Below are 21,915 nucleotides of genomic sequence, written 5' to 3'. Positions count from 1 at the left end.
TAAAAACTGTAAACCATATAAATGTATTTGCTGAATCATAGAACAATACCTCACATCTATGCACACACCTAGCAGCATACAAACATCTCTCAGCTCCTAAGTGTGTCTAACAGTATGTACAGCCCCAACGGGCTAAAACTAAAGGCTGTTTGATATTATTATGACACTCAGACCCAGGGCGTCACTGTGTATGGGTATGCAGTTGCCTCTTTAGACTTCGAACAGTCCCTGATGACCTGGAGTAACCTGAATACATAAAATGAACAGCAAATAAAGCATCAAAAATGGCAATAAAACTTGCAATATGCAATATTAATATGGTTGCAATATGCAATATGATTGCAATATGCAATCATATGGATCAGGATGTGTGCTGCAACTATTGACAGTTTTGCATTGCAGAAGGAAGGTGAATACTATAAATTAAAGTGCACCTAAACCTGTTCTTATCTTCTATTTGTGCTTTATTCTACATGGTGATCCTGCCAGTATCTCTGATTCCTGTCCTGCAGATAGAAAAATGCTGAGGGTGATGAAACCAGGGACATTTGTTGATGCACAGGGTATCAGTGTGTACAGATTGTTGGTCCCCATGAACCCAAAATGCCCATAGCAATGAAGAGAGACAAGCACCCATGTGTGCGGTGTGGGTGCACAGAGCTGGGGGAGCAAGTTAGATGGGGTTATTAGACTTCTAACCCCTATCCCCCCCCCCAAAAAAAAAGGTATTAATGAATGCCACCCAACTTCAAGAAATATTCATTACTAGAGTGAATTTTTCCATTTCCACTTATAATCCCATTTAATGATCATTTAGTAATATACCCTGCAGGCCCTTTAGACTCATGACCAGAATAAAACATATTAAGTTTTGGGTCTCCCCAGCTGTTAAGGAACCATAGGTCCCCGCATTCTCCTACTACAGGGGTGGAACGTTCCTTGCTGCAGGCACACAAAAAGTCTCCAGGGCCAGGAAAGACACAACTATAACTTTTACAACTTTGAAACAAATGAGTTAAAAACCTCCTCCTGCCGTGTGCAGTTATTGGCCTACAGTGGGCGCTGTGAGTCTATTTTTCATGGGTGTGGCCACGCAGCTGTAAAAGTATTACTCCGGAACGTTAACCCAGATTACAGCATGCCAGTTACTTGTGCAAAGAAACAGACTTGCACTTTATAAATCCCAGGGGAAAAAAAGAAATTTATTAGAATTAGCATGCAAAATAACAAGGGGCTTTACAAGAACCCAGAGAATTCCGTAAATAGATTCTCGGTGGTGCCAGTTCAATGCGAAAGCTGCAAAGTGCAAGATGAAAAAATTCTTACAAAAAAGCTGAAGTTTTCTCCCTGTTGTACCAGTGGTCTGTGGGGTCTGTTTGAGGGGCCCCTGGTAGTGTGGAATTCAAGCTGAGAGTATCTGTTAGCCGGCCAATAGGAAGCAAAAAAAAAAAGGATACAAAGTAACAAGAGAAGAACTGTCACCCTGTCCCAGATCTTTGGGGTGCACACTGTCCCTTTTGTGGGTACAAAGGCCCCTTGTCTGATCAAATGTTTTTGCCTGTTGCCCCTTTAGAGGTACAAAGGCTTTATGTCTGTTAAAATTTTTTGTGGGTACAGAGACCTCTTATCTGTTCAAATATTTTGCCCAGTACCCCTTATGTGGGTATCAAGGCCTCTTTTTGATCACATTTTTTGCCTGTGCCCCTTATGTGGGTACAGAGGCCTCTTGTTTGATCAAAAATATTGCCCAGTGCCCCTTACCTGGGTACAGAGACCTCTTGTTTAATGCACTTTTTGCCTGATGCCCCTCATGTGGGTACAGAGACCTCATGTCAATTGTTAGTGTTTTTCCTTTCTGTAAATGATTTTGTGTTCACTTACCATGTCCCTCTTACAAATGTCCCTATATATTATCATCCAGGACCTGCACCTTTTTTTTCTTCTTCTTTAGTATGAATCTGAATTCTGCTTGGTATGCTTTGGGATAATTATGACAAATAGTCGTAGTATCCTATTGTTTAATAAAATATTAATGAATGCATTCTGATTCCAGCTTCACATCAATAAAATATTTATTAGAAACAGAAATTGATGCAGTGCACACAGCAAAAATATTATTTGTGTCACCAGACAACCAAAATGTTTACTGACGGGTGGCTGCAGGAGAGGTGACAACTGCCTACAGGGACAAATCCAGGGCCGGTCACATGCTTTGAGGATTTGTAACTGGAATAATAAAGATGATGTTTATTCTGCTTATATGTTGCTTCCTCTGGGGTGGGGCCAGGCTGGGAGGGAGGGGCTAGATGATGCTGGATGTCCTCCTGCCATGCGGCCAGCTTTATCTGACTTGCTGAAGGAAACATAGCCCTACTTTAATCTTTTTAAGTATTGGAATACTTTCTAAGGAAGAAATTGAGTCTGAACAAAAGCACCAATTTTTTGGCTTTTTATTAGTTACCTTTGCTGCACCCTTGGCCTAGCACATCAGCCCCTGTGTCACCTCTCATTGGTCACTGTTTTATAATTCTGTATTTTTTATGATATTATTCTTTATTATGTATATGGAACTCACCATTCTCTGGCTGGTCCTTAATGTCAGCCTCACTGGGCTGGCTGGGACTTTCTGATTGACTTGAATCTGTTGAATAAAGAAAATTCCAATTTAGTACGGAACACCAAATTATACAAATGCTGCAATTTATACATTGGACAATTCAGAAAAAATGGATGAGGAACATAAAACAGAGCCTACAGTAACCAATTAGATTGCTTGCTTGAATTTTATATTTGAATATTTTATTGTTGCTTCTTGCAAGCATGCAACATTATAATAATGATTAGCAAAGGGGTCTGCGGATCCAATCACACTGCTTAAACCCTCAAAAATCAGTTTTTATGTTTAGAAGGCAGCAACAGCCTGAGAAGAACATCCTGTTCTCTGATGATGCAAAGAAGGACGCTTGCACTCTATGTAAGCAGTGGTTTCTCTGCAAAAGACCACACATCCCCTTTAGTTAACATGGAGTAAAGGTTTTGGGCATGAACAAGATTGGTAGGCTGTGAGCCTGGACTATGGTGGATCAAGGTTTCAGAGGAGTATAAAACCTTTTGGTGGTGGTATAATAAGGGTGGGTATGAGGGAACTGGTGGTGCAAATTTGCCAGATAATACCCTAGAGGGTCCATTCACACTTTGCCATAGATTTACTGCAGTATTCTCCCCAACATTTTTTTAACCTGGGTAGGCGGGTGGTGGTATTGTGACCCAACTTTTCAGTAACTACCCAAAAACAACCAGGTTAGTAAAAAGTGCCAGGTGCTGCACCCAGCTAAAAGGGCCTGGGGAGAGAACAGTACTCTGCATCACATCAGCTTTATGTATTACACATACTTCCACTCCAAATGGCACTGCAAGGCAACAACCCAACAGGTACATGCATTGACGGACACCCTAGTGCATTAAAATGCATTGTGGTGTGCTGCTTAAAAATAATGCAAGGTGTGATTTTTCTGCTTTCTGGTGCCTTGGCAGACCATTTTCTTAAGCCCTCTCACTTACACAGTATTTTTATAGAGCCAACATATTACGCAGCGCTGTACAAAGTCTATAGTCATGTCACTAGCTGTTCCTCAAAGGAGCTCACAATGTCCCTTCCATAGTCATACAGTCTAGGGCCAAATATTTTGGGGGAAGCCAATTAACCTAACGCACCCAAACATGGAGAGAACCTGCAAACTCCATGCAGGTAGTGTCCTGGCCTAGATTTGAACCTGGGACCCAAAGGCCAGAGTGCTAACCTCTGAGCCACTGTGCTGCCCAATGCACATTAACGGGTGGCACAAAGCCCATCAATGCAACAAACCACAATGGAAAAGTATGAAAAAGCCCTAAAGAGAAAGAAATATGACTGCCGGGAGTCCCAGGCAGCAGCACCATGGTGTGGAGGGGTAAAGGGAGGGGTGCACATACAAAGTAAAGGGTCATTGATCTATTCTTTCTGTAATTTAAACTCACCGCCCCCATTTGCCAAACATACAGATATGACGGAGTGTGAACAATGCAATTCTGTGTATGGCAAACGACTGCCTTAAGTGCATTTTTGTGGTTTAATTTGTTTAATGTACGCTGAATTAAATATCACGATGATTTCCTCTTTAATTAAACAAACCTCGACTGTCGTCTGAAATAAAATATTGTCTCCTGCAAGGACGGCTCAGTTCCGCGGCGTAGAGATGAATTGAGATGATAAAGCTGCCGTCTAAGTTTCATAGTCCCACTGTGCACTAATGTGTAAAGCAGCGAGAGCTGTCAATCACCCGGGGGGCAATGGGCAATCAGGTGAATAGATTAATATTTGCCCATACATAATTAATGGCAGTGACTGATCCATATTGGAAGCATTACCATTAAATCAATAGAATTACTTAGTGCACTGGACTTTGCATATCCTATTGACATTGTGTAGCGAGCATTAAGTCATTGCGATTTCCCAAGAGCCAACGGGAAGGCTGAGCGGCCACCTGCTTAAACACTGATATCCTGCTGATTAACAAAACTTTATTTATTCCTTATTTGGCTAAGAACACCAGGCTTCACGCATGTTGTCATGATATATAGTGTTCTTGCTTAATTAATTATTATGTACCATGTGTGGAAACTTCTTCCCTAAGGATGGGCGCTATGGGCAGCAGGCACTACGCTTGCCTATAGCACTGAAGTTTTTTTTTATCTGCAGCAATGGCTGATACAAATAAAGTGTGAGGATCTGTGCACACCTATCAACTGTCGCCTGAAAATTGATAATATAAACCATATAATGTGTGCTGAAAACCTTTGCCTGTTGCCCTTGGCTGTATTAATATATTGGGACATGATGGCAGACGTACCATGGCACCCTTCATTAAAATGTGTCACCTTGATCCTGGTAGTGGTATCTTCTTTTGAAAAAGAAGGGCTGGCTTTAACCCCGGAGGCTATTAGCACAAGATTGGTTAATATATGCAAGGGGTTACATTTATGTCATTGTGAAGGAAGGAGAATAAAAGTTCAAATAAGAGTGGGATTTGCATCACTGAGGGCATTAATGTGTCCTTATCATCTCAGGTGACAATCTAGAGTAAGTGTAGGTGTCCAACAATAATGCTTGGTGATTCATAGGGCATTTGGGTAAAGGTTAGGCTACAGGGAGGGTACTGTTTTGGTTACCTTAGGAGTTAGTGTTAGGGTACAGTGTTCAATTCAGAAACTTTTCTGGGTGGGAAGAAGCTGTGGGTGGGTGGCAGCCCCTGTATTGTGACCCAACTATTAAATAACCCCCCAAAAACAGCCAGGTGGTTACTGGAAAGTGCTGGTGGTACGCCCTGATAAACAGGGGTTGGAGAGAGTACTGGGGTTAACAAGGAGGTAAGTGTTCGGGTTACTGTTATGGTTGCAAAGGAAGGATTACTGTTAGGGTTACAGGGATGGGGAGGGTTAGTTTTAGGGTGAGAGGAGGGGAATAATGTTAGGGTTATAGTGATGGTTAGTTTTGGGGTTATAATAATAGAGTAGGGTTAGTGGATATGGAGAAGGTAAGTGTTCGGGTTACTGTTAGGGATAGTATGTGGAGGGCAGCACTTAAACTAAAATATGATCCCACCACCTTTGTAATATAATAAAGAGATTCATAATATTGTACACCAAGATCTGTCCTTTAAAGATTTCAAAGAAGAACTTTTATTTGTGCACCATTTTCTATTCAAAACATATCCGACACCACAACACATAACCACAACAGTAGTATGCATTAAAATTTGGAAAACCGGTATCATGCGATCTTGAGGTAAGTGTCAATCGGTTTATTTCCGCGGTACGCTATGATGTCTTGATGATGATTCTGAATAGTAAACCTTCGCTGACCGTTATTTAAACTCCGAACCTCCTACAATAAATCTCTTTCGTTATTTCGCCTTAACCGGCTGAGTTTTTGGCATGCTTGAAGGCCGTGGCTGCCGGCCATTTTTATTACACGACGTACATCCCAAATCTATTGGACAGAAAGAGTCATCCAGATGGCTGATGGCCCAGGGGACAGCTACATTTTCATAGGAAAATTGCATTCCATTTACACAACACCGTATTATGTGTTATGTTCACCTACAGTTCTACCATGTAGTAATATTTTAGGTTTTAGACCAAAATGAGGCCTTGCTTGTTAAAATTGGGCGAAAACAAATTTTGTAGCCATGATCTAAGCATGACATTTCGAAGAACATCTAAGTTTGGTTTTTACTTTAAATTTGCATTTTGATTGTCATGTTAGCAGTGAATTGTGGCTGACAATGTCCAAGTGGTTTTTTTGAACCAATGGCAGTAAAAGCATGTCCCAAGCTCTCCGACCAACCACTTTTGGAGAGATCAAACTCAATATCTCGCATAACGCAAGATTGCATTTTTTTTCCTTTTTGAACCCTTTCCTTATGCAACTTTTTATTCCCACGGAAACCAAAGATGCACTTAAAACACTTAAAAAAAAACAGAACGTGCAACTGTCTCGACAGAAACCGCTCGCTCGATAAATCTCTATTTTCGCCTCTCACGTTTTAAATAAAGATGCAAACAGACAAAACATAATGAGCAATTCACCCAAAAAATAAAGAGGAAAAAAAGAACCAAAGCGGCGCTGTGTTCGGAGCTGGGAAAATATGGGGACTCTATTGTATTATTTTATATAGTCTGCGAAGGGGGATAAAATCCCCAAAGGAGGAGGAAAAAAAATGTAATTGCTTCAGGCTTTTCTTTCGAGACAACAAAATAAACACTTTGGCTGCCCTTGTTTGTATGCTCCTCAGTGGTGCTCCATGCACCAGCAGTTAAAAACAAAGAAAGTTCTAGATTCTCAGACTAAATTCAGAATCTCCCCAAACAACGAGGAGGGGGCAGGACAAGCAGGAGGGTGCTGGGGAAGAAGGGGAGGGGAGGCTTCCTGAGAGCCTAATAGTACATTCAATATGGTAGTGATGGCCAAGCAGGATCAAAAGTCCCCTCACTAATTAAATATGCATTGGCGGAGTTCTTGATCGATGTGCGCCATGGATCTGATGACACACCTGCAAAAATCTTCAGCTGGGGGAAAAAAAAGAAGGAGGAGGGGGGATACAGGCAGTCCTCATCTTTGTTTTCAAAGGATCTCTATTTCTTTTGCTTAGATATCTAATTTAATTCTCTCACCCCTCTGCAAACTGGATTAGGAAAGTCAATACCGCCTTTGTGCATCATGCAGGAACACACTGCTTTTCTTTTATCCAATTTAGGTGTGACCTTTCGACCAAGGTAATGACAACTGTCTCGGAGTAAGGTAAGGCTGCTGAGGAAGTGACCGCTGCGGCGGATCTGTCGCAGGTGGGTCAGGGCCTGCATACCGGAGAGAAATTGGTGCTCCGCATTAACGTTACGGGAAATATGTTTTTCTGAACTTTACATCAGAATTAGACCGCAATGGTGTCAACAAGAACTAGATGACACGAAAACACGATGCACTTGTTTTTCTGAACTAGATTGTTACAAAGCAGAAGGGGGCGCTCTTTGCGTCTGGAGGAAAAGAAGCTCCGGATAAGGAAGGGATTCTTCACTGTAAGGTCTGTGAAAACGTGGAATCAGCTCCCTTAGGAAGTAGTTTCAGCAAATACTATAGATTGCTGATTGATTTCTAGAAACACAGAATATACCTGGGGATTAAAGCTTTAAAGTAAAGATAACAGAGACTCTTCATCCAAGGAACATCCGTCCATCCATGTCTCAAGGGATCAGGAAGGAATGTTTCTTTTTCCCTGTTGGAGAAAACCGTACCCACGTTTTTTTGCCTTCCTCTGGATCAACTATGTCCATACGGTTTTATATTTGGGATATGTTTATTTCCCTAGTGGTTGAACTTGAGGGACTTGATTAACTATAACAGCCACAGATTAATGAAGCTTTACATGGATTTTATTTAATGCAAGCAGTGGTATAGCCTATTGCAGTCATGGTCAGCAAACTCGGACAGGAAAAGGAAGAAGCAGCACAAGGAGCGAATCAGTTGTGTTTGCAGAAGGAGGAGCTCATCACTGAACTGGTTCTCCTGTCCGTGTCCAGTTACATGTTAGGAAGAGTACCTGTTGGAAGAAGTGAAGTTCCAGGGAAAGATCAGGTCACCACTTGGTGAAATGGTGTAGAAAAGAGCTGTGTACATCTGAGGACTAAATGCACTGAAAGTCTCACCAGATTTGGTGGTGTCACAAATGTGCTGCTTGCTGGAGAGGAATCTGTAGTGCATACATCTCCCTGCTTCTGCTTTTCTGTGTCATCCACCTCATATGTCGCTTCTTGATTTTTCCCTACCAGTCAACAGGGGGCAGCTCCAAAACAAGGAGGCCAAACCCTGCAACTCTACCAAGTTGGCCTTCTCCATACATAGACATAGTGCAGAATAAGGCATGGTAAGTCAGTATTGGTGAAAAGGTACCAGCATGGAACCTATGGGGTAATACTACTGACAAGTGAATTGACTTCTGCTTGCTTTTTAGGTACCACCTTTGGGTTTTAGTTCTCTTTAAATCAGCTAAATAAGCATCAAAGCCAGAAGCATGTAAAGCAGCCATAGCCTGAGTAGAAAAGTCTGTCTCCTACCAGCATGCTGCAGAGAAGTATCTGTGTGGAAGCAATGGTCTCTCTGCAGAGGTCTGTCACCCACCCCTGAGGAGTGTGCAACCGGCAAGCTCTCTGCTGATTGGATATGAATATCAAGAAGAGGCTTCAATAAGACGAAAATGTTATTTTATGACAATAATGTACACGCAGTAAACAGCTTAGTTTTGTTTTTTGGCAGGCAGTGTGAATGTTGTTGCAATCTGCTTCAAGAAGTAAGACAGAAAGGAAAAGAAGAGTTCAAAAGTGCAGCGGCCGTCTCTCCGTTACACCAGAGCCACGGGGTATATCAGTTACTTTGCGTACTTTTAGCTCTTGAAAGTCGAGAGTCTCGCAAGCAGCCGCGCTGAGAAATAAATACATGAATTTGCTACGTTTGCAGAAATTCCTTCTTTGTATTTTACAAATAAACACGGGAAAACACTGTGCTCCGACCACAGGGAATCTTATCATGTGATATGATGTGAATGAGCCGTGACTTTAAACTATGGTTTATGGATTGTCTGTTTTTTATTTATTTGATGCCTGTGCCTCATTGGGGAAATTTGTCTTCACATCCTGTTCTGGAGATAGAAGAGGACGTGAAAGAAAATCTCTTATACAATTAATACAATTTATGTTTTTGGATACTGAAATAAGTGTGAAAAAGTTTTCCAACTCCACTCTGGTTTAAACCCCTGATGAACTGGGGGGTCATGGTGGGCTAAACCAAATTCCAACATAAGTATCCCTCATAGACCCCAATAGTGTAATTCCAGTCGTCACTTACAGCCAAACTCCTATCAGCCATGAGTATCTGTTTATTTCCCCTTCAGCCTCCAATAAGCATAAGACTTGTGCTGAAAGTCTGCAAATCTTTAAACTGGAGAAATTTTTCTTCCAGCGAAATTGAAGTTTTATCTTAATGGTGCAAACCTAGCTCTGGGGAGGAATCTGCATTGCATGCAACTCCCTGCTTCGGTTTTATTCAGCAGAATGCAAAGCTTCTAAATAAACGGCACAGGTGCTGCAAAGCATTTCTTTTATAGGACTGTCCATGCAAATGGAAGGTCAGCTCCCTTGCCCCCCACTACCTTTAACACCTAACACTGCCCCATCTTTAAATAATCAATGTTATAGTGGGTAGCACTGCTGAACTGCAACCAAGCACAACCTAGCGCTCCTGGTGGCCCTTTGGGGTTTACTGCTCACTCCGGAGTGCCTGCCATAAACACCTAAGGTGTCTGTGTCACCGAGTCCCACAATGGCTTCCAGTCAGACATGATTGTTTGGATATCACTTGTTTGTGCACGGTAGCGTGTGCACACAGCCGTATTTGCAGTACAGGATTGCCCTTGGCTGCTGTGCAGAAATAAATTTGGTAGGACAGCCATGTAAACAAACCTGTAATGAGAGGTTTGTAAATCTGTGGAAACTGGATAAGATGATAAATTCCCATGCACGGCTTTCTTCACTCTTAAAAGTTTGAGGATATTCATCCCTCCCAAAATTTGGAGCATTCCAAATAGGGACTGCAATCCTAATTTTTGGGTGTCCTATATCATAAATCTATTATTTTGTAGCAACCCATCAACTCGCTTGATTTATTTTGAAACCTGAACTGTAAAAATGGCAGCCAGAAACTACCAGCTAGAACCCCAGGGTTCCTCCAGAGGTTGCTGGGGGTTCCTTGAACAATGATCAGTTTGTGTCTCAGGTTAGACTATAACCCTAATGATCTTTTTGGCTATCTGTAAAGATGACATTCTTCCCAATGGCCATGTAGGAGGAATTCTTCCCACTGACCAACACACTAATATACTGTGATCTTTGGATATAGTAATTATAGAAGGGGTTTTCTGAAGACCTGAAAGTTATTTCCCCATGTTACAAACGTTTGAGCACTTCAACCATTAGCAGACTTTTTATATTTTAGTGGTTTGGTAAGGTAAAGGTGAGGATAACAGCCATAAAGTTTGCTTCACTCATAGCTATTACGACAGGTCCCCTTTACCAACAGTCATTTAATTCAATTAAGCACTTAGCACCGAGAAGCTCGGCCCGCCCATTATGAATGACATAAAAATATAAAGATGTTTGAAATGATGGGCATTAATGTGAAAAGGCAGCGCTGAAGCTGCAGGTTATCAATCCGTTTCATTGTCCTTTCACATTCTCTCCGGGGGAAGAAGGAAAAAAAAATAATGTGATTTATTTGCCCTGCCCTTATATTTTAGAAAGCGATTTAAATTCATTGGACAATTTCAATTTCCAAGAGATGGAGAGCAGGATTATCGGACATATGCGAAGACGCCTTATTTCAAATTAATTAAAGGCGAGCTTAATTGTAAATCCGCTTCCCACACTACTACTTACAGCAATCTCCCAAGTTTCCACCACTCAATTTAGTAGCAACATTTAAGAATTTGTATAATTATAAAAATAACTATCAAGAGATGTGCGGGAAAATGATAATATTTTAATGCTCTCTAAACTATCACCGAGGATTCAGTGAGATGGGCCGTGGTAATCAAATCGTAAAATCGAAATATTCTCTCATGTAGCGGAAACCAAATATATTTCAATTTAAAGAGATGACGGCGGTTAAAGCGACCTGGTAGGAAGTCTGAATTGGAAGCACCATTTAGAAGAATGCAGAAGAAAACTTTGGGCAGTTGGGTTGTTCTGGAAGGGGTCATAAATTAGTGCCTTTTAGGGAAGGGGGTGGTTGACAAAGTAATCCCAGCGCCAGTGATGGGCACAGCCAAAACTGGACCCCTGTGCAGAACTGGCCCCACTACAAATACAATTTGGCTGCTGCGGAGCTTCTGTTTGGCTTAAGAGGGTCTGGGGCCTTGTGCTAATATGGAGTGGTGAAGAGGTATTACCATATATTTATTTGCATTTTCAGAAATGTTCTAGCATGCAGTTGCCGTGCAGTTCTTTTGCCGTATGTTGCAAAGGATCATGGGTCTTCTGCTATCCTTTAGAACCCTTTTAACAGTTTTGCAAATGTGTCCAAATAATCAGTACAGCGGCTGACCTCCCTAAGACTCATGCATGGAGTTCAAGGATACTCTGGGTTTTAAAGTGGTCCAGTTCTGGTTCCAAAGTGGAGAACCGTAAAAGCACCGATTGGAATAGCATTAGGTGCTTGTTCAATGGAGACACCCTAGGTGATATCCTAAGGCACAAGGACGGCATAAAGACCAACCCTACTGATAACAGAAGGCTACTGGGGCATGCTGAGACTTATAGTGGATCATCATCAAGCATTAAAGCCCACTGCAGCCTGAAAAAGGAAAGCAATGCAACAATCAGATATTTTACAGTTAACAGGAGAGAAATGAATTGAATAGAATGAGTCCTATATTAAATCTCCAGAAATACTTCTTATTCACATTCTCTGTATCTGTTAGGGACTAGGTAGTCACTGGTGGAGATCTGCTTGTTTGTGATCACCATATAAACATTAATAAATGGTATTACTATTACTCTGTATGTAATGTTTTTATGTATTATGTATGTATTTATGTATTATCATTACTATTTGTATTATATATTGTATTCTGAAGGCTTTGATTTCAGCGAAGGCATCGACTTTCCCCGAACGTCTTGCAGTTGAGCGCACCGTGCCGTAAAGACCTGGACACTTCTGTGCATTTTTCTGGAGCAATAATAACTATAGTAAATAATTAAGGAAGATTATAACACATTCGCCTGAGGGGAGATTTCGGAACACAGAACAAACTACTGCATGATAAAACATAAGCTGTCAGTCTGCACAGGGACCAGAATTACAGAGTTACGGTAAATCAGAACAAGACAAAAAAAGAGCAAAGTGCAATATCTATAATAACCAGAAATCATCCTTTAAGAAGTGACTGACAGAGCCAGATTGCAAGGTTATACTGCAGGCAGGAGTAAAAGACCCGGATTTAAAACCCATTAAATGCGGGTTTATTCAGTTATTATAAGTATTTGAATGTGGCTTTATATTAGTTACCTCTAATCTTTATGACACTGCTTGCTAGCTGTGCTCTTCTGCATTGGACGGAGTCATTATTCCAACAGTAGGAATGGAGTTGAGGGATGACATCACCAACAAATGATCTTTAACTGTCCAATCAGCAGGCTGTGGGAGGGTTTGTGACCAAGCTGTAATGCTTAATAGAAGTGGAGAAAAGTGGTGTCACGGTTCTGACTGCATAAAGAGAAATGCCACCACTTTCCAGAACCTTTGGTTTTGCAGGAACCAAGACACTGCACATCTAGCTTACTTCTGCCCTGCGTGGGAAGACATTGTACGCGGGTGGCAGCGCGTGTACTGTGATCAAACTTTTCAGTAACCACCCAAAAACAGCCAGGTGGTTACTGAAAAGTGCCGGGCAGTGCGCCCAGCTAAAAGGGGCTGGGGAGAACACTGCACTAGGATCATTTATGAGCTCTCCCCAACCCATCAAAGAAATTCCTCCTCCCACCCAGAACATTACAGGCAATACACAAAGGAAAGGCAAAGGTTCACTTCCAATCTGATTTCTGATCCAATATTTAATTGGATCCAAAGGGAACTCAGCAGCCGAGCCAATTGAGCACAAAACTGGCCATGTGTACTAGGCCTTTGAGCTCACACCCCCACTACAAGTACAATTTCAGCCTTCAGCTTGCAGCAACTTGATATAAAAGCATTAAAAATATAAGAAATATATATATATTGTGAGTAAGGGAATATATAAATGAGTTAAAGGGTGTTTTATGCCTGTTCCCCCCTGCTGTTCTTTAAGCACTCACACACAACCTGTAAGCAGTGAGCCTTTATGAGGAGCTAGCTGAGAAATTTATGGATCCCTCCAGCACTCTGCGAAGGTGGCGCATGATTCAGTCACTCCGCTGCAGTGCTGAGTGTCATCTTTGGTTTTGCAGAGTCAACTGTTCGCAGACATCATCATGACTTTCTGTTTTTTAATTTTTTTTTTTTTTTTTACTTTTTTTTTAACCTTCAGCACTTCCCCAGGATTTATGTGGATATGAAGCCTTTTTACCGACAATAATAATCACTAAGCAAGAATCTGAAGGCCACAGGGGTCCCCTCACACAGAATCGCAATGGTTGCCGGAAGATATACTGTGATGAGGCTGTACAGAGTCGCCCATTGCTCGGGATTCAGATAAGTTATTTCTGGCTTGTGTATTTAGGTGAGAGCAGAGAAAGGGCAACCTGGCCAGGTACTGGGAACTTACAAGTCCCCACATGGCACCCATGTCTGCAGCTTGGGATATATTTTCCAAAATGATACTCATGTGCTAAAGCCGCAGGGGACAGAATAAGACAGGGCTTAAATCTGCCCATGGGCCTTCCTTTCTGTCCTACACAGTTGTACGACTCCTCTCCGGGATTGCAATTGCTTACTCAATGATATCACTGCACACTGTAAGCTTCTCACAATGTACAATGGAAGTTCCAGCAAGACAGATAGAGCCCGCCAGGACATCCAGAATCATCTAACCCTTTCCTACCCTGTCTGACTGTCCCTGGCTCATTTCTTACATTCATTAGATTTCAGTTTTTCTAATCATGCAAGCTCAGGATTACATGTGGGCTTTGCAACAGATTACTCTTTTAGGAAACACATACAGTAGGGCAACCAATGGCTCAGAGGTTAGCACTCTGGCCTTTGCAGCGCTGGGACCCTGGTTTAAGTCTCCGCCAGGACACTATCTGCATGGAGTTTGCAGGTTCTCCCCTGGGTTCTCTGGTTTCCTCCCACATTCTAAAGACATGCAGTTAAGTTAATAGCCCCCCCCCAAAGCTGCTCTTAGACTGTATTAAAGACATATGACTATGGTAGGGACATTAGGCTGTGAGCCCTATGACTATGGGCTTTGTACAGCACTGCGTAATATGTTGGTGCTATATAAATACGTCATAGTAATAATAATACATAACCCCACTGCCCCCTCCCGCCAATGGGGATCTACCTGCACAATGACCTAGTGATAAGTTCACTAGGCGACATATATGGCTATATTCGGCAGAATATTCAATATAGTTTCTCTTACAGCTCAAAAGTACCTTAAAAAATGTCATGCTTCCTCCAAAAGTGCTTTCTAAAACGTTTTAGCTAAAACAATTATGACACATGGCGAACTTGTACAAAGAAGCATTGTCATTCAGCTGCAGATAAATTCTAAATACAGCCCTGCAGTCCTTCTTTTCACAAAGTCATTATGGATGATAGCATAACTTTTCACCACCTTACCATGACAGGTGCCCTTTATAGAGCCTAAAATGCTAGCACCCAGCCTGCAATCTGCATGCAGCTATTTGGTACTTGCTGTTTGGCCTTTTGAAGTCGTACAGTAAGTAGCAATAAGTGATTCCTAGCATTGAATGATCCTTCCACTTTAGGAGATTGTGCAAGAAGAAGTAGTTCTCCTTTAAGCGGGGCCCGGCTCAGGTCACGGCAGGAGACACAAGGCCCCGGAGCCTATTCTCAGTCACATCTGACAATTAGAGAAAGTCAACCTCCTGTATTTACACAGCCTGCATTGTCTGTATTCTGCCCGTCAGCTCGCTTCCACTCTACCAACCCAAGCACTTTTCTTGAATGGGAAAAAAAAAAAGTATGTACACCCTCAGTGCTTCAACGCCGGCAAAGAACATAAAAGCCCCATTCAGCCGGCTCGGTTCCACCCTCCCCCCACCAAGGACATTTAATTGGATAATTGCTCCATAAAATCTTCCCAAGTGCATAACTGATAAAGAAATTAGCTTTGAGTGTAGAAAAAAAAAACTTGCCGCTGAATAGAGCTTGAGGTTGGTTCATTAAAATGTTTGTTCAATCCATATTTCATTTGCACACATGGTATGAGTTATAAGGCATTCCGTTGTGCACAGAGGATTGCATACTGTTGTGGTTTAAAAAGGAGTTTTACTTGCGGTGGGCAAGCAAAAAGTCACATGCGGATCCCCGGCACTGGTCTTCTGCAAAATGCTTGCGACAACCGGCAATGTTCCCAAAACCCCGAGGGACCAATCAGAAGTCAGCTTTCACTGTCTGGACTTTTGTCAGTTGATGAAATATGAAATCTGATTAGAAGTAATGGATCGTTTGCCTAGGCACTAACCAAAAAAGTTCCCAAAAAAAACTTTTGTGGCAACTAAGACTGCATGTGTTGTGTTGCAATGCACTGCAATATACCGTACTAGTATGCATTAAGGCATCCCAAAATAACTGGCATTGCAATGTACATGCAGGTTACTGTAATGCAAGAATGTAAATGGGCCCTTGGAAGAAACCTCAAGTGAGGGAAAATGGAATCTCATTGCTGACCTACTTTTTTATTATTGGTTGCCTTGCTGCCATGTTGCTTTGAGGCCACCTTTATATCTGGCCATTCAGTTGCACCGTGTCGCTGGTTAATATAAATTGTGCTAATGAAAAATGAGAAACCAATGCGTTAGCTTGCATTCTTATAAACTCAAATCCTTATAAACTGAAAATACCGTGGCAGTATTGATACTTCTGGCTAAGGTGAAAAGTAGCAGCGTAAAGGTATATTGTGGTTATGGAGAATATTTTGTAGGAAGCAGTTGCTCATATGAGACAAGGTACATCCTTAAGGTAATAACATTGGTGGAAGGTGGTATGGACAGCATAGAGGACTTGACTCACTTGACTCAAACTTGTTCCAAGCAAATGACTCCTAAAGTCAAGGGAGTCCAGAGGGTAGGGTGTACACAGGAACCAACCACATTCCTCCTGTTAAAGCCAGAAAATGCCTTATTGTCATTAGAGGGTACCCAACCACTAGTATGCTATGTTTTCTTTCGGAGTCTGATTCTTACTGGTGCCAAAAAGGCCCACAATGTATGGGAACTGTGTAACCAAAGGAGCAAATTTTGGAGAAGTGGGTCTCATCAAATCACTGAAGTCAGGTCTCATTTCCAAATATGTAAAGCAAAGACAAGTAAGGGATAATGGATTTAACACACTTAGCAGAGAGGTGACTGGTTCTCTTTAAACTAAATCTTATGACTTAGGAAAAATGGTAATCCTGCAAGACTTCACCTACAGCTGGCATGACCCGTGCCGCAGCCTTGTGCATTGACTCCCATAGGCCTATCTTGCTGAGTTTTTGAGAAAAGCAATAATACAAATGTAATGTGTGCTCTGAATTAAACTAAGGAGGGTTTTAATAAATAGCCAATATACTATGAGTAATGGGACTTACCTTTATTAGCTAGGTTAAGTAAAACACACTATAATTCTCCCTCCCTCGCCGTCTTCTGGTTAATGAAATCTGTCAAGGGTCCATGCCTTTCTTTTACATTAATTAAGAGAGGGATTTTTTTTTTCTTTTATATTACAGGAAATTGTGCAAATGAACAGACTGCGGAATGAGGCAATAAGGATTATTATATACTTCCCGTGATTGGAACCATTAACGAGCAGAGTCACTGACGATTATTGAGCCTCTTCACTGATCGCAGGTCCTCAATTCCCACTCTCTATTTTAAAAAAAATGGCACTTATGTGTGAGACGTGCGTTAAGAACAAAATGATTTTGTCTGTCGTATTAACCAATCAGAATTCTGTTCTTGCTTTGCTTTCCACAGGTGAAGCTCCATGTGTGATAACTTGTTGCAATACTGGATCTATATGATGACCAAAGTCAGGCTTTTAGAATTCTCCATCCATAATTTACATACAGGTCAAATACAGTAGGCCTGATTTATTAAAGCTCTCCAAGGCTGGAGAGGAACCAATTTCATCAGTGAAGCTGCAAACCTGGAATGGATCTGGTCGAGGATTTAAAACATTTGCTAGCAAATTTGTTTGAAGAAATCCATTCCAGGTTTGCTGAATCACCCAGCTTTATTGATGAAAGTATATCTTCTCTAGACTTAGAGAGCTTTAGAAAATCAAGCCCAGTAAATTATATATATCAGGATTCAGATACGAGCTCTTTGGCTTTCTTACTATGGCTGTGGGTTGCGTTTTCCAAAACACATGTGGATTGCTTCTGGCATCTCATTATTTTCCCACCACATCACAGAAATATAGCACAAACTGTGCTTTTAAAAGTACAATATAACACGTGTTGCACTAACCGGGTGTGTTTGGGGGCCATTACCAATAAATGGCAGCCCAGTAGACCAATGAAGGTCACATGCGTTGCCACAAGGTATGGTAACACACATTTCCTTCCTGTAGGGTCGTGGGAGGAAACCCATACAAACAATAGGGGAACCTACAAACTGCAACTAGTGTCCTGGCACAGAGTTGAACCTTGGACCCTGGTGCTGCAAGGCCACCATGCCACCCTTGCTGATTTTTGACCACCAGGAGAAAAGAAAAATACCGGCAACATGTGGCTTGCACCTTCTTCTCCATTTGGACAATGGTACGCCACACTCAGAGTTGTCTCGTGTTTCTACGTCCCTTTATAGCGCACTAATGTAAACCTTCCTCCGTCAACAATTGCTTCCGACAACTGCCCCAGTTTTAGGGCTGTTACCTTTTGTGGGCTTTAATAATATGCATTCGCAATATGTTTAATTTTTACCGTCCCGGCCACTGTTTCTCAATTAGGGTTCCTCCAGAGGTTGCCAGGGGTTCCTTAAGCAAAGAGCAAATGGTGATGCTCCGGAGAGTTTAACCGACACCAACACCAACAATCTTTTCGGCTATCTGTATGGGCGATATTCTTCCCAATGAGCAGCAATGCAAGCAGCACTCTCACCACTGACCACCAAGAGTTCCACCATGTTAAAAAGTTGGGAATCACTGGTCTAAGCTGTTAAAATACTGAAAAAGTGTCAATGTTAATAACATATACACATGCAGTGTATCCGGTCTGATAGGAAGCTGCTACTGTCAAGAAGTAACAATCACAGGTCATCCATCAACCAATCAGCAAGCAAGATTCATGTCCCGGAAAATCCTGCAATTTGATCGCCATGTTTGTTTTCTTTTTCCCATAACAAATATACTCTCAAATGTCTGGACTATTAACCATCACCCAAAAATCTTTCTACCAGAAGATTTTTCTTCGAGATTATAAATCGTGTGTGTGGCTGTGCCCTGAAGGCTTTTTTTTTCCCCCGAATCCCGAGGGATTGAGAGCGGGATACTGATTCCCTCTGCCTTGCTGGGCCGCAGCCAAAATCTTCCCAGGCCCTGCGTTCCTGAAAGGGAGGGTGGTTGGGGGTTGCTAGTGAAAGAAAGCCTTGCACTAATCATCCACAGGGCCATAAATCTGACATTTCCCACAGTTTCTTTGAGACCCAAATGTTGCTGTGTCAGCTCTCTGTCCCGGATCTTGCGCCTGTATTGTTTGAGTGAGGGAGAGCGCAAGCAAGTCACATTTGCAGGGGAAACCGGACTTTTTGTTTGATTACCGGTGATTATAAAGGCACAAAAGGACCAAGAAAAATACTGAATGACTTGGCATTAGGATGGAAAATGCAACAAGGCTCCGGCCTACTCAGCAGGGCCTGCAATGGGCCCTGAGCATTGCACAAAAAGGGTTAACATAACATTATTACAATTGTGTGCATTTGTTAGTTGCGCCGGTGTCACCACACATCAATCCCGACCTTATTGAGTAATAAGTGCCTAAAGCCAAACCTTTTCTTTGGATTTGATAAGGGTTTATCCCAAACTGTTTTTTATTATTAGAGATGATCTTATTATTAATGGGACAGAAAGAGACGGGAAATAAAACATCTTGCAGCACTGGAGCAGAAGTGAAATAAACCCATGGGGGACAATTGTTTCTTTGTCTACTGTCTATAGCACATGGAGGAACCCCTAAAATAACATTTAGGTAATTGGGAACACTATGATTTTATAATTATTATATCCACAGATCACAGTACATGGTGGACAGTGGGAAGAATTCCTCTAACATTGCTGGCCATTGGCAAGAATGTCACCGTTACAGCCAAAAAAGATCTTTGGTGCCATTGGTAACTGACCTGAAAGGAAACAAATGCTAGCTGCTAGCAACCTCTGGAGGAACCCTGGTTGAGAAACACTGCCGTACAAAGATATTTCCTCCTACTTCCTTTTGTGTGCCGGACAGGAAGTGTATTGAAATTTCCCAAATGGCACACACTGCAAGAAGAAATCCAGCATCTCCTGCACTGCCTTGTGCCTGCATTTCTCTTTTACAATACTGATATTTCCCGTATGCTGGTGGTTGTCAGAGCCGTTCATGTCAGTTTATTGAATGGAAATGCTGCCCACGCTGTGTACATTAACAACTAGGCCACGCAACATCCCAAGCCAATGTTTACCATGCCAGCTGCAACATCATTTGGCCAGCTGCTTTGAGGTTCATTCACTTAATTCTGCAAAAATTGTAAAGAGCAAAAAAGCAGAACCCACTGTGTCCCTACTTGGAAGTGATGCTGATTCAAATAAGCATAGAAAATAATGACAGATCCACTATAATCATACCCTGCACAGTTATAAATGAGATGACCATGAACTTATGGAATGTTAATAGGAGATCTTCCCACTAAAGGACCAATAAACCTTCACCGATCCCTGGGCTTGCATAGAAGTATATGAGATATATAAATAATGGAAGGCGGCTTTAAATATAAAAAAAAAGAAGAAGATAAATAATGGAATCAAAGAGGATGATGTCACGTTCTTCCCTGCAGATAAGCAGCGAGTGTTGATATTTATCCCAACATCAAACAAGTCATTATGAGGAGGGTAATAACAGCTGAGACTCTGGACAGGATACAGCTGGACAGGAATACAAAGGGAGAACAAAGCGCCAAGACAGACACAGGAAAACCTCACAATGCGCACAGATAATCGCCGCACAAACACATTGCAACAACCAGAATTTAAAGCAGGCTTCCGTCTTCAGGTGATTTAGGGGACTTTTAGTGCCAGCATGTAACACCGCATGGTTTTCTGCTTCCGGACAACGTGGCGAGAGAAGAAAATCGCACACGGCTGTGGTGCAAACTTTCAAGCAACAATTGTGCAGCCAAAGCTGACTTGTCCTGTTTTGGGACTTGTGTTGCGAATTGAGTCAGCTGTAGCCACATGCAAAAAACAGTTCGCAAGCTCCCCCATTTACTTGAATAGGGGACGTTTGGACCACCGTGGGTCTGAAGTGGCCCTTGAATTTGCAGGTTTCCAACAACTTCGACATTTGCATCTTATGTAAGTGGTTGTGTAGGGGAACGGCAGGTGGCGTCACCAGAACCAGGGAATACATTGCGCCATATTGTGGCAGGGTCATTGCCAATCAGAAAGTAAGGATGCTGCTGACTTACTTAGCAGGACCGTTCAAGATCAATACTGGGGTAAAAATAAAAAAAAACTTTTCAAGTCTGCATGAATAAATCCCTGCCCTGCAAAATTTTAGTTTTAAAACAATTTTATTATTAAAAACTGTTTTTGTCCTTCATATAGGTGCCATTTCCTAGACTGTAGGATGAAGCATATAATATAATATATATTAATACTCAGTCTCCTTTAATACCTGTTAGTTTATGGCGTTATAAATCCAGCTTCCATGCTGTCCACATGGAGTTTGTACTTGCACCCCCACATAGCTTTCCTCACACAACCTGGTCTGTGAAAATGTGGAATAGTTTCAGCAACTACTATATGCTTAAGGAAAAGTCTGGATGATTTCTAGAAGCACAGAATATAACTGGGTATTAAAGCTTACAGTAAACATACCTGTAAGACTGCTGATCCAGGGAACATCCGATTCTTACAGGGGGAGGAAGGAGTTTCTTCCCCCTGTTGGAGCAAATTGTAGCGGGGTTTTTTTGCCTTCCTCTGGATCAACTATGTCCATAGGGTTTTATATCTGGGATATGTTTATTTCCCTAGTGGTTGAATTTAATGGATTTATGTCTTTTTTCAACCTAACTATAAAATACATAAAATGATCTGCATGAAACACTGATGCAAAATGATTATGATAAAAGTTTGTGTTCTTTCAGCTCAATAAATTTGTAGTTACAATTTTTGTAACTGGTAAAAAAAGAAAAAAACAAGCAATGATTCCTTTCTCATTGTGATTCAGGAAGTGTTTGTAGCAGGCCAGGCCGATGCAGAATGTACTAGACGCCTCTCCGCTGCGGCTCGGCCTCTTGAGCCGTAGCCACCTCCTCTCACCTACGTTGGCAAAGGCCTTTCGGGGCTGGCTGTGAAGAAAGCCACAATGTGGAGAGGAAAGCCTACGAATAGAATGAAAACAGAAAGTGTCGAGGACTTTGGCAGAA

The 21,915-nt window shown here is 41.8% G+C and overlaps 1 protein-coding gene across 9 annotated transcripts in view; it reads right to left on the bottom strand.

The window, feature by feature from the left end:
• Positions 1-21,915, bottom strand: part of NFIA (nuclear factor I A) — a 320,673-nt gene that overhangs the window by 92,371 nt on the left and 206,387 nt on the right. For all 9 annotated transcript variants that reach the window (XM_072419379.1, XM_072419381.1, XM_072419384.1 and 6 more), the window contains exon 3: positions 2,576-2,641. In XM_072419379.1, coding sequence (XP_072275480.1) covers positions 2,576-2,641 — 66 coding nt within the window. The remainder of the gene's footprint in view (positions 1-2,575; positions 2,642-21,915) is intronic.

The sequence above is a fragment of the Pyxicephalus adspersus genome, chromosome 8 (genome assembly GCF_032062135.1).
Source record: "Pyxicephalus adspersus chromosome 8, UCB_Pads_2.0, whole genome shotgun sequence".
NCBI classification, from domain to species: domain Eukaryota; kingdom Metazoa; phylum Chordata; class Amphibia; order Anura; family Pyxicephalidae; genus Pyxicephalus; species Pyxicephalus adspersus.
This window is presented reverse-complemented; position numbering and strand designations above follow the sequence as displayed.